At 37.4% G+C, this 14,169-nt stretch overlaps 1 protein-coding gene across 1 annotated transcript in view; it reads right to left on the minus strand.

Moving 5' to 3' along the window:
• Positions 1-14,169, minus strand: part of ptprr (protein tyrosine phosphatase receptor type R) — a 38,123-nt gene extending 23,954 nt beyond the window's left edge. The window contains exons 1-3 of the mRNA XM_079623044.1: positions 13,941-14,169; positions 12,584-12,876; positions 1,275-1,418 (exon numbers count right to left, since the gene is read on the minus strand). Of these exons, the coding sequence (XP_079479170.1) occupies positions 1,275-1,418; positions 12,584-12,876; positions 13,941-13,998 (495 nt within the window). The 5' untranslated portion in view covers positions 13,999-14,169. The remainder of the gene's footprint in view (positions 1-1,274; positions 1,419-12,583; positions 12,877-13,940) is intronic.

Consider the following 14,169-nt stretch of genomic DNA (forward strand, 5'->3'; position numbering starts at 1 on the left):
AAAATATGTATTTATATTTTCAAATATGTTTTCAAAAATATAAAATAATGGCCAAAAACATATGTAAATATATTTTGAAACATATTTTAGTTAAACATTTAAATATATATTTGAAAAGATCCCATACGGTAAAAATAAATAAATAAATAAATATTTATCATCCGATCACAAGAGGTCAGAAACACTGCTGCACACGAGTCTCTGATTTCAAACATCACTTAGTATGTCAGTACATGATGATAAAGGAGTAAAAGCATGTTGAACTAAAAATAATCACACACACACACACACACACACGCACGCACGCACACAGTCACTCACTCACTCACTCACTCACTCACTCACTCACTCACTCACACCTCTGTATATAACATATATGCTCACAGCAACTCACAATCCATACTTGCTCTGAAGCAGCATTTGTAGATTTAGTCCACCAAGACAAAATTCATTAATTTAACATTGTCATATCCATTAAAGGATTAGTTCACTATCAAAAAAATGTTTGCTGATAATTTACTCACCCCGAGGTCATCCAAGATATCCATGTCTTTCTTTCTCCAGTCGAAAATAAATTAAGGTTTTTGAGGAAAACATTCCAGGCTTTTTCTACACAGAATGGACTTCAATGGCAACCATCTATCCCAATGTTCAAAAGAAGGTTCAAATGTCCATCTCAATGCAGCTTCAAAGTCTCTACACGATCCCAGTTGAGAAATAAGGGTCTTATCTAGCGAAACGATCAGTCATTTTATTTTAAAAAATTACAATTTATACACTTTTTAACCACAATTGTTCGTCTTGTGCTGGTCTGCGACGCACCACGCATTACGTAATCACGTTGGAAAGTTCACGTTCACGTCATCTATCTAAGTTATTTGTCTGTGTACTCCGGTTCAAAAAAGTAGGGAAGGGCGAAAAACTCCATCTCATTTTCTCCTCCAACTTCAAAATCGTCCGACATCTTTATTTGAATTTATTGTAATTATTATTATTCGTGACCTTTCCAACGTGATGACGTAATACGTGGCGCGTTGCAGACTAGCACAAGACAAACAATTGTTGTTAGTATATACATTTTTATTTTCAGAAAAATTCTGAAATGTTTTCCTCAAAAACCTAAATTTCTTTTCGACTGAAGAAAGAAAGACATGGACATCTTGGATGACATCGGGGTGAGTAAATTATCAGCAAAACATTTTTTGAAAGTTAACTAATCCTTTAACATACTATAACTATACCAAGAGTTGTAGTTAGGCAGTTAGGCCACAAACCTCAGTGGACGCCTCAGTGGTTGCAAGCGGCCCAGAGCTGTGGTGAAGGGTGTTGATGTTGAGCAACTGGATCATTTCCTCATGGGCCATTGGTTCCGATACTCCAACAGATGACACATACAGTTCTATGTCATCATTTTCCTCCTAAAAACATGAAGAATGGTGTATGAACAATATCCTTTATAATATATTTAGAATCAACAGAACGGTTTAAAATCCCATGCAAAAATATATAGTACTAAATGAAGTTATCCTATATCCATTATACAGTTAATAACATGAAGATTTTAGATAATGGTCATATTTTCGAAAAAGAATTATGTTTTTATTTTATTTGTTGATAGAGATAACATTATTCAAGAACCGCTATAAAGCCAAAACAATCTGTTACCTTAAATTATACGTTTATCTCTGTAAAGCAGCTTTGAAACAATCTACATTGTTAAAAGCGCTATATAAATGAAGATGACTTGACTTGACTAGAGCTTTGTATCAACATTATAAACTAGGAAATAATCAGGAAATATGGGCCTGGAGTGATTGGGGATTGTGCCCTCTGCTGGTGGGAACAGAAGCTATAGCCTCAGATCTTCCTGACAGAGGAACACTGACATCAAAGATCAGGAAATAACTTTTAAGACAAATCTTTCATTGACTCTCTCCCAAACCACAATGAGAACTGAGAGAGGCAGAAGAACAGGGACAACCCTGTGTGATGCAATGAAAGATTAAACGTTTGCAACACTTGAGGCCTCATATAATAAGAAATAACAATTTCCTTGATCTTTTGAGAAAGGATTATTGCACAGTGAAAACTAATGAAATGAAAGTCAAAACTTCCTCCTCAGTTAAAAAGAGCTTTCATTGAAACTGAGCGGTGACAACTTCTGCAGCTTTCAGATCTCAGAGATGAACATCAACACATGACCACATTTGTATGTCAATAACGCCTACTGGATGATAAGTAACTTCACGGTAGGCAGTAGAATAGATGCTTTTTATTCGTAACAGCAGAACAACTATCAAAATAAAATTAGCATTCAATGTAAACAATCAGATTGGTTATTAATAAGGGTGAGAGAGTGTGAGTAAAATGGTCATTGAAAATTAAATAAATTATATGTTATTTAATTATCACTGTTTTAGGCATAAAACACTTTAAAGATTAAATATATAAAAATATATAAATAATTTTACATATAATGAGTGTAACAATAATAACAATATAAATATATGATTAAAATATACCTCCCATTCTACATGTAAACTATACAATCAAAATATGTCTGATTATGAGAATATAAAGCATAAAAAAGCTGTAGTGTGAAGGTACAGGAGAAATACTGCATTGTGTGACATCAATTGATTTTTTAAAATTATATTTAAATTCATTTAAAATGTCTCTATCAACAGTGGTTGAAACATGCAACACCTACCGGATGTTGCATGCTTCTATAACTGAAATTTGGCAGCCACAAACATGCCACGAAAGTGGAGTATTGAGAAATAAGATCACCCAACTTTTTTTTCTACAACTGTAAAAGAGAACGGATGGCGACGTCGATTGTCCTCCATTTGTTTTTCTTCTTAAATCACGTTGGATCTCGCGAGTCTCCATGGGATCTCGTCTCACGGTGAAATCGTTCCTACAAGCAACAAGTGTGTGGTCTCGCGGTCCGGCTGAATCTTCTAGTGTGTGCGTTCAGAGGATTATAATTCTAAAAATCGGTTGAAACTGTCATTAAAATTGGTTAAGATTTTAAAATCGTCTAGTGTGTCCCAGGCCTTAGTTACTGATTGTTTCTATGGTTACTGATTATGTTCTTCACCTGTGCCTTATTTAGTTGCTCATTTTCTCTTGTATATATTGCCCTGTGTTTCTACCTTGAGTTGTTGGTAATCGTCTTTGTTAAGTTTGTAGAGTTGCCAAGTTGTTTACTCACGTGCGGATTACCTTCTTTGTTTTGTTAAAGGTGAAGTATGTAGTTTTTGCGACACTAGTGGAATTACAAAAATAAAGCATATTTTCAAACAACCCTTTTCGCGCAACCCCAACTCAAACATCACAAAAACAGAACTTACAGGTGCAGCTCCTGTGGGGGAATCAGAACTAATGGGTTCTATTTGCTTTTGTCACGCCACATGATTCGTTTGCAACCAGTGTAATGTGTGTTTTCTTTAATAAAAACAGTGCAATTCCTCATGTTAGAAAAAATAATACATTTAGTGTTTTATTACAACTACAATCTTGTATTTTTATTCTTGACCCTGTTTTGATTTAAAGCAAATGTAGTCGTGGAGTCGATTCCATTAATTCCTACGGTGGGAGTTGGAGTGAACCCTGAAACCCCTGGAATCAAACCTCCTTATAGGAAATGCAACAGCTGTATCCGAAACCCTCTATACCCTCATTTACTATTCCCTACATAACTCCACTAATATAGTCCACTGAGGGAGTGAATAAAAAGTTCTGCAGATGTCCATTATGGGAACTCAATCTTTTTAAGTGAACTCAATCTTTTTTGGACGCCACTAAAAATGGCTGTCTTCTCAAATAGTGCACTATATAAGTGTACAGGGGGCGATTTCGGACAAGAGTTATACCATGTACAAAGGCTAGGACACAGGTACAAACCATGAGGGACTAATGTGGAGAAACTAAAAGTCCACATGACGAGCACAGAAAACAGGGCAATCATGACATAAGCAGGGTCGATGTTGATTTCATGTTGACTTTAATTACCACCCACACTGAAGTAGTTCTCAAACCTGCATTCATTTTGACAGGCAAATTGCAATGACCTTTTGTGTACTGAGCACATCCCATATTAAGCTCCGCCGGCATTAAAGCAAATAAATATATAAATGTGTGACTCTCACAGGCAGTGCTGTGCGCTGAAGTGGTGATATATGCGAGGTGTGATTGATTTTTTTGGACACCTCGTGGGAGTGGGGAAGCTTCCAGAGGTCTCGCATCAGGTGCATTAGTGTAATTGGCTCTGAGGGTGAAAGAGTTCATCTCACTCCACCATAAAACACATCCTCCTCACTGTAATGCTCGCATAAACACATCATTTCATCTGGTACGTATAGACAGTTGCCAAATGTTCAGCGCCAAACTCAATGTCAAACTTATTCATCTTTATGAGAGGTGTTGCTACGGCAAGTATATCTATTAATGTTACTCTTATATAAACTACCATATAAAATAAAACACCTTATCATGCAAATCACTGAGGAGAGGTGTGTTGTTTCTTTAAAGTCAACATGAAATTAAAATATTTTCTAAATGCATATTGTAGATCCTATTGTGAAATTTCACCTTTGAATATGTTTTTATTTTAATGTTTAATCAAAATATCTTAATAACTGGATCTTGCAGTGAAAACAACAGATTTTTCTCCAATCATTTAAGTCCACTTTAATCTGCCCCTGCAAGCTCACATTCATGAAATGAATAAGCCTCAGGCTGAAGTAAATGCAAATTCACGCCTGTACAAACCGTTCAGCTGTCCAGCTGACACGGAAGAAGAAAGTTCAACACTCTTACTTCAGCAATAATAACAAAAAAAAATGTATGTTTATCTCAAGTCATTTTTGCTTATTTTTTCAGGGTTGAATTAGATCATCAAAGGTCAGTCATGAAGACATTGGTTAATAAAGTGAGATTAAATAAATAACGTGTATTTGTGTAATTTAACATATTTCATTATTGCAGGTTTGCGTAATATTCTGAGTTTGCATTTGACTGTATTTATTCATTTTGAGGATTGACACTGAATCTGTGCAAGTGAGATGAGTACATGCATGCTCACATTTAGTCTAGATCTCCAATAGCCATCATGTTTACCCAGCACACACACAACGCCTCTGCACTTACTCCTGATTTCTCTCATCATGGGGACAGGAGAGGTGTCAGACAATAGATGGGAAAACAAAGTAAATTACGTTACTTATTTGGAAAAAGCAACTCAGATATTTAATTGTGAATCTAAAAGTAATGTGTTACTTTACTAGTAGCCTAGTCACTTTACTAAAAGAACCGTGGGTAAATGATGTAACGCGGAGTGAGGCGGGTGTGTCGGCACGCAGAGCGTAAGTGGCTAAAAGATAAATTGCAAGTATCTTATGATATTCTTGGAGAGTCTCTATCAAATTACCAAAATGCTGTTAGAGCCGCTAGATCTTCATATTTTGCGTGAATTATATCACATAATGCAAATAACCCGAAGGTATTATTTTCAACCATAGATAAGGTACTGAATCCGTCTTTAAATGTTTTCCCTACCCAGTCTAAGGATCTGTGTGAGAGTTTTTAAAAACATTTTATTGATAAAGTTGCTCTCATTCTATCTAATATTATACCTGTAGGCAATGTTATAGTCCATAGAATTAATCCATGTAATTGTTTAAGTAAATTTAAATCGATAACATTAGCTCAGTTGGGATAGATAATACTGCACTTAAAACCGACTACCTCACTTAATGACGTTCTCCCGTCGCAATTGTTTAAAGAGGTTGTAGACATTATTGGTCCCAGTATACTATTGATTATCAATAGTAGTTTATTTCATGGAACTGTACCATCAGAGTTTAAGCATGCTGTTATTGAGCCAGTCTTAAAGGTGCATAGCGAAATATTCTGAGTTTTTGCAGAACTATGCCACCTCTGGCGGCAAGCGAAACTGCAGCCAGAGATGTGCACGCACTACTAGACAAAAGTTTTCCTTTTTTTATCTTACGTGGAGTTTGCGTTAGTGTTTGAAATGAACTACAAGCAGGTCTCTTTCAATCCATCTTCTACGGAGAATGCCGGTGAATACACAAACCTGCCAGACATCTATGTGAGCGTGCCGTCACGCCCAGTCTAAAATTCCGGCCCGAATCCTTCTTATTTATTTTACTTTACAGGATTATAGAGACAATCTCAGTGATCAGAGAAGGGCTCATTCAGCCCATCAGGCAATTTTTTAAGCATGTGTGGGTTAGAAAACGGGTATTATTAACATGAAAAGTTGCTTAATGCACCTTTAAAGAAAATGAGTTTGCATCCACAGGATTTTAAAACTTTTAGACCTATTTCGAAATTGCCTTTTATGAACAAGATCTTAGAGAAAGTTGTCCATAATCAACTTACAGATTTTTTGATGGAAAATAACATAATGGATATTTTTCAGTCTGGATTTAGGACCAAACATAGCACAGAATCAGCATTATTAAAGGTGACAAATTATATTTTATTAAGTATTGACTTATGAAAAATGTTGCCTTAATAATGTTAGATTTAAGTGCAGCCTTCGATACTCTAGACCACACAATTTTAATAGAACGCCTCAGAGATTATGTATGGATCAGTGGCGTGGCTCTTAAGTGGTTTTCCTCTTATTTGCACGACAGGACATGCTCTGTTAAAATTGGAAATCATGTCTCCACATCCGCAACTATTTCATGGGGGGTTCCTCAGGGATCAATCCTTGGTCCGACTCTGTTTTCATTATACATGTTACCCCTTGTGTCCATCTTAAAAGAGCATAATATTAATTATCACTTATATGCTGATGATTTACAATTGTACTTTCCTTTGGAGTGTGATGGCTGTTCATCTTTCACTCATTTTTGTAAGTGCTTGACTGAGGTAAAGGGATGGCTAGCTAATCATTTTTTACAATTAAATGAAGATAAGACAAAGGAACTAACAGCTTGGGAATAGTCTGGCTGGAAATTGTGGAGTATCGTCCAAGAATATTGATAGTTATGTGAAGAACCTCTGAGTATTTTTCGATTCTGAAATGCGCTTTGATCGTCAAGTTAACAGCGTTGTGAAATCATCTTTTTTTCAGTTGAGAAAATTGGCTAAACTGAAACCCATCCTTTTATACAAGGATTCGGAGATTGTTCTGCATGCCTTTATTTCAACCCGGTTAGACTATTGTAATGCTCTTTATCTAGGCATAAGTGAATCACTGGTTACTCGTCTTCAGTACGTCCAAAATGCTGCAGCGAGATGTTTAACAAATACCAGAAAACGAGATCACATAACACCGGTATTGATAACCCTTCATTGGCTACCTGTTAAATTTAGAATACAATACAAGGTGTTAATGTTTGTTTTTAAAGCATTACATGATCAAGCTCCTGAGTATAAAGGACACGTTAATCCCATATCAGCCTCAACGTCATCTACGTTCGTCTCAGAACATGCTCTTAACCGTTCCACGATCTCGCTTGAGGCGTAGTGGAGATCGCACCTTTTCTGTTGCGGTTCCTGCACTTTGGAACGAGTTGCCGCTATCTTTGAAATCCTTGTCAAGCATGAATACTTTTAAAAAGGACTTAAAGACTCATTTATTTCATCAAGCTTTTGACGTCTGATTGGGTCTAAGAACTGTGAGTGATTATTTGCTTGATTTTTAGTGTCATGTGTTGATGTCTTTTTGTTTATTTTAGAATTATTGTAATTTCTGTGTAATTTTAGAGTTGTCTAATACTTATGGACAGCACTTTGGTCCATTTTAATGGTTTTGAAAGTGCTTTATAAATAAAAGTTGAGTTGAGTAGAGTTACTTGATAAAAGTAATATGCTATGTAACACATATCACTTGTAATGCGTTTCCCCAACACTGATGGTGACAAATTAGTAAAATAGTCAAATTTGATGTTTTAGGTGGATATCTAAAAAAATAAGCTTTCAGTGAGATTTTGTTTGGGCGCAGTACCAAACTTTTCCACTAGTTGACATTACTGCCCAAAGGGCGCCTCCATTTCCATATGTTGTTTGAGTGATCTGAACCATTATTTTTACAATTTTCATACAATTTATGAAGTAGACATCCTATTCAGAAGTATAGGATGGTTTGGCAAAAGTTTGGCAGATTTTGAAATGAATTCAACCTCTAAGAAACACAAAAAGAAACCGTATGTGCATTATAGCTCGCTGCCACATCACAAATGGTAAATCTTTTATTTTTTTCTTTATATTTAAAAATTGTTTAGACCTTTTTTTCTAAACGAATTGAATGGATGATATCTTTTGAACTCTTGGCATGAAAACAAACTGAGGTTTCTACCATTCTTTCATGATTTTTCATGGTCATCACTATTTCAAAATAAAGGTCTGCACACGCCTTAAGGAGTATGAAAATATTCTTGTTGCAAATTGATAAATTACGGCTCCTCTGTAATTTATTTTGAAAATCAGTCACCAAACATGTAAACTAGAGATTGCAAGCTTTCAAATGATATATAGTTTGTCAAGATTAGTTTAGGTTTAGTATAGGATATTACTGTTTTAAATATGAAATGGTTGTGGCCAATATAGAGGCTATTTACACGACACCGTTTTCAACTAAAAACGTAAAACTTTTTATGGCCATTCATTTACACGACAAAGGCGTTTTGTGTGCCTGAAAGCGCAAACTTTAAAAAACGGGTTGCAAAGTCCAAGTTTTTGAAAACTCCATGTAAACCACAAAAAGCGAATCTCTGATGACGATGATGTCATGCTCATGCGTAATACGTTTTCAATCTATAGCGTTTCATCGCCATCTAATGGCCTGGCAGCAGAATACAGCATTTTTAGTCGTTTTCGTGGATCCGTGTGAATGGGGATAGTTTTGACAATGTTGTCGTGTGTACGTGGACGACTCAAAGGAAAAACTTCTCCATTTTAAGCATATCGCTGTCGAGTAAACGTACCCGTAGTTTGTCGAGAGAATGAAAGTATTGTTTTTGTGCATGTGTGAATGTGCTCTAGCACCCAATGAAACACGGGAGTACGATGCAAGTGTCCGTGATTGAATCAAACATCTTTACACAAAGCAAAACAATGGAGAACAAATATAGTAAAGTAGACATCAGATGACAAGTTTGTTATTTACAACAATAAATGTTATTTACTGTCAAGGGTGGTTGCAGGAAGGTAGACGAAGATGACGATATAATAGACCGCATAAACAGACAGGAAGGGCAACACACACAAAATGCAACACAGACCGAACAGAGAATGAATGTGAGGGATCAACATATAAAGCGAACACAAACGAGGATAATTAATAGGACACAGCTGACACCAATGAACACAAATGAGAAGCGGGAAAACTGAACAAAGGAACACATGATTAGAATGAAAACAAACTAAAAGTCCATGATGATAATGGTGACATGTCGCCTCCCTGTGGCAAGGCGTGACCTCGCACCGTGGCAGAACAGAGGGAGGGCCGGAGGGGGCTTTGGAGGAGGACGAGGAGATGCAGGGAGGCTGAAGGGAAGGGATGGAGGCAGGATGTGGTGAAGGGCTGGTGATGGTGGGACGACGAGACCCAGAGCTCCCCAGAGACGACAGCCCACGGCGGAGACGAATGCGGGAGGAGCCCTAGATGTAGAAGGTGGCTGCCGACATCTGGTGGACGACCAACGGAGACGAGGGCCCAGGATCTGACGCTGCAGGCGGAGAGTCGATGGTGCTGAGCGACATCGCTGGTGCTGGTGACCCAGACGATGTCGTGGCGACGAGCGTCGTAGGTGGAGCCAGATGGAGGACTGAGGTGACGGCGGTGAGACCGAGGACAGAGGCGATACTGAAGGGAGAAAGGAGCCCGCTGCAGCCATAGGGGTAATGGGACGTAGCGGATCGCCTGTATGTCCGTGGCGTAAGTGGACTGACCAAGGGGGAGCCGGTGTGACGGGGCAGAAGTTACTCCTTCATGACGACGTCATTAAAGACGATTCTATATTTTTGAACCAACATGGTTCAAACAATGGATGTTACAAAGTCACTACAGTTTAGAGAAAAAAGTCGAATGGGAAGTTTTGACTAGCTAGTTAATATCTCCAAATGTATTGCACTTAGCCTGGGAAAACCTAGACCACTTCTGGCAAATTTAGATTTGCTCTGCAAGTGGGTCTGGCAAAGAGGCCATTGAAACCCATTTCCAATCCGTCGAAATCGCGACACCAATCAGAAACGTTGGGGCGGGCTTTACACGATGACGACAGAGCAGAGATGGTGACGCAGATTTTGTACATTACAGAGATGGATGCCGCCGTGGAACATCACAACTTCACTCGTTCGAATCAGCTATCGCGTCTGTTTCAAGCGATTTAAAATTGTCATTTTCATTAAACACAAACAGAGAATTGCTGAGAGTCTCGAGATGTTCCTCCGTCGCTCTGCATACGTCATGACATTCGTCGCTCTGATTGGTTTTAGATCTATCCGACGTCCGTTGGTGACGCCCCTGTGGAAATGAATTGTCTATGGAGCTTTGCCAGACCCTAACTCAGTTACAACTGAGAGTGGTCTGGGTTTTCCCAGGCTATATTGCACTATGGTACTTAAGCAGAATTCACTGTGCATTGTCATTGTACATCAAACGCATCCCACAATAACCCCCTAGCAAACACTCAGAACACCCTAGCAACACCTGGCACCTTGCCTAGCCACATCTGGCAACTTGTTTTGATCCAGTCAGTAACATGCTTGTTTCAGTGATTAAGACACGCAGGTCTATGTTCGGAATTAAGGATGAACACTTGCAAATTGCAAATCAAAAATATTGATACCAAATGCTTTTCTTTTTTTTTTACTTCAAATTAAATCTTAAGGGGGGAAAATAAACCGACTCTCATTCAAACAGAGAAAGCTGATTGAGAGACCACCAAACACACTATATAAAAGGCATGTGCAGATGTGTGTACGTCTTTAAAATAAATATGCGGCAAACATTTCAATTATCTCATCTCACTCTTTTCAAATGAAAGGGTTAGTTCATCCAAAAATTACAATTCTGTCATTAATCACTAGGCCTGTCACGATAACTACTTTTTTTTGGCGATATATCGTCCCAGAAATAAATTGCGATAAACGATATTATTGTCATTTTAAGACCATTTTATGCCACTGAATATATAATCCTAATATAACGGCATAATAATGCAAGTAGGCCAACACACTTTCAAATGACAACCTTTTCATTCTTTAGATCATGAAATTTAAGGGTCAAAAATATATTATCCTAAATAAAATTAAAAACTTTAATAAATAGTAAATAAACATTTTCTTTAAAAAAAAGTGCAAAGTAACAAGTAGAAAAAAACACACTTGCAAATGCACAAAAGGTAGGATACTTATTTCCCTGACCTTCTTTTCTCAGCAAAGTAAGGGTGCGCACTATTGCTGAAAACACAATCCCTACTTAGCAGTCAGATGTCCGTATGAACAAAAGGCACAGATGTCTCAACTTGCCATATCTGCTGCTAAAACTATTTTTCTAGAGGTGTGTTTTTTAAAAGTTTAACTTCTTTTAACTTGAGCGCCACATGTGTTATGAGATGCTGCAAAAGCAGCGCGACGGTCAAACATGTCTGTTTACAGAGAAAACCAATGGAGAAACAGGAATGCAATTCTCTGTGGAAATGAACTACACTCTCAACTGCTGCGTCCCTTGTGAAACGGCCTTAACACTCGCTGCTAGTGTGCACCATTCTGCGTTTATACATTTATATTTGCACTAGAACAGGGGATTGCGGCTTTGAAATCGAGTCTGTTAGCACTTATTCTTCCAATCTGTCTGTAGTTGTCAGGAAGACACTATAACGCCTCAAATGGCGCCTTTTTTTTACCTGTCGATGTATGTAGGAACTGCCCGAGCATTGATGAACTCTTAAAGCTTTCTGTCCCCCCCACAGCTACGCAACTACCACATTGACTCTTCATAGAAGTCGAAAAGATCAATGAAGAACAGATTGAATTTAGGCTTTTATTCACATATAAATTAATTAACTCACACATCAGCTGTGATGAACGGAAGCTGAAGCATATTCGCTTGACGTGTGCGAGAACCAATGAGGTTCATTCTCAGCAGTTTGAGCTTCAGCAAGAGGTTTGTTCTCGTGCGTCAAGCAGGTTTGAGCTTCTGTTTATGTTTTGCTGATCAATGTTTACATGTGAATAAAAACCTACATTTAATCTGTTCATCATATAAAGCGATCGTGTCTCTTCAGAAAATTTGGACTAGACCGCTCAATTCATATGGATTGGTTTTACGATCTCTTTATGAACTTTTTAAGGTGACAAAGTGGTAGTTGGGTATTGTCAATGAAGGGACAGAAAACTCTCAGACTTCCTCAAAAAGATCTTCATTTGAGTTCTGAAGATGAACGAAAGTCTTACGGGTTTGGAATGACATGAGGATGAGCAAAAGATGACAGAATTTAAATTTTCGGGTGAACTATCCCTTTAATTCGACACCGATACATTTTTTTAAACATTTAAAAGTAACTAAAAAATCTCAATGCGAGTAGGGTCTCACCATTGTGACCGTGTGGTGGGCAGACACAGGCTTGTTCTCCACACGGTCGATGTTTTGCAGGAAGTTGAGGTCTGACTGCCTCTGTGGAGCTCTTTGGAAATGGGATTCGAGAAACACTGCAGGCATCAGCTTGGCCAACCGACCACGGGACTGAGTCTGAAGCAATTCCCCATGAACTCCCAAAGCCTTTCTCTGGCTGAGGACACCCGTGTGCTGATGCACGGGGCCAGTCAATCCATTAGCTATGCGTCGATGCGGTCTCTGATAAACTTCTCTGTCCTCAGAGATGCCCCCTGAAACAAGAGTTTCACGTCATAGCTGTTACTATAATGACTGGAATACTGTATTAAACCAATTTCAAAACAGGTCTTGTTTTGTAAATATGCACATGAAAACACAAGTGAATAACTTCAATAACTCAACATTGTAATGAAATCTGACTGACTGGATGTAAGAATGTAAAATATCTAGTGATCGTAAAGGAAACGATTTTGATGTCCAATACAAATGAAACTTGGAGCCAAGAAAACCTGAGAATACAATTAAAATAAATGGCATTCACTCTTAAAAATGAAGGTTCATTATTGGCATCTATGGTTCTATGAAGTACTTTTAATATATATTATAAATATCTTTAAGAGTGTTGATGAACCCGAAGATGACAGTAAATGCATTTTATTTATTTATTTTTCCTTTTGGTATAATTCACTACAAAATGTAAAGTTTTTAATAATTTACTAATCAGCATGTTCTTCCAAACTCTATCTATCTATCTATCTATCTATCTATCTATCTATCTATCTACTAGAACAGTATAATACAAGAAAGAAAACTCAACACTCAAGTCAGCCTTAATAAATTATTATTGCAAATTATCCAAGAATAAACAAGAATGATTTTGTTTAAGTGCTAAAAAGTGCAGTAATTTAAGCCTGTTTTGTAATATATTGTATCATGCAACATCAAAAGAAATATTGTATGACATGACACGGCTACAGTAAAAAAAAGAAAAAAGTAATGAATATCTGCGTTATCTGCTTCTGTACCTGATCTGAGCTTTAGAAATGACTGTGCCTAGGTGATATTCTTATTCATTTTAGCATTGACTAGAACTGTTGACTAGATAAACATTTCCCTGTCTAATAAAGGTTCGCATATTTCACTATTTCCATGACATGAAATTGGTTTTATTTACTCCTTCTAGCCTTCAAATGATCCAATTACCCATATTATTAAACACAAACACCATATTCATTTGCCAAATAAACGCCGAATTCACTCTTACAGTAGCAAATTATGGATTTATTACAGCAAGAATTAAAACAAACATCGATATCTATATTGTTTTTAGCCTCACCTGTGACGTGAAATCCCATCAATAAAGAAATAACGACTAACGCCGCGTTGACGAACATGATTCTCCTCGTTTTATTGAAAATACATTATGCCTTTATGAAAGTCAGTCGAGGCTGCAGTGTCTCTATGGTTATGACACTGAAACGATGGCTGTTTAATACAATAATTCCGCTTCTGCTGTGATCACACACCCTGATGTATCTCTCTAGCGCTGAGAGGATTCATTTAAC

Source organism: Phoxinus phoxinus, assembly GCF_949152265.1.
Source record: "Phoxinus phoxinus genome assembly, chromosome: 9".
NCBI lineage: Eukaryota > Metazoa > Chordata > Actinopteri > Cypriniformes > Leuciscidae > Phoxinus > Phoxinus phoxinus.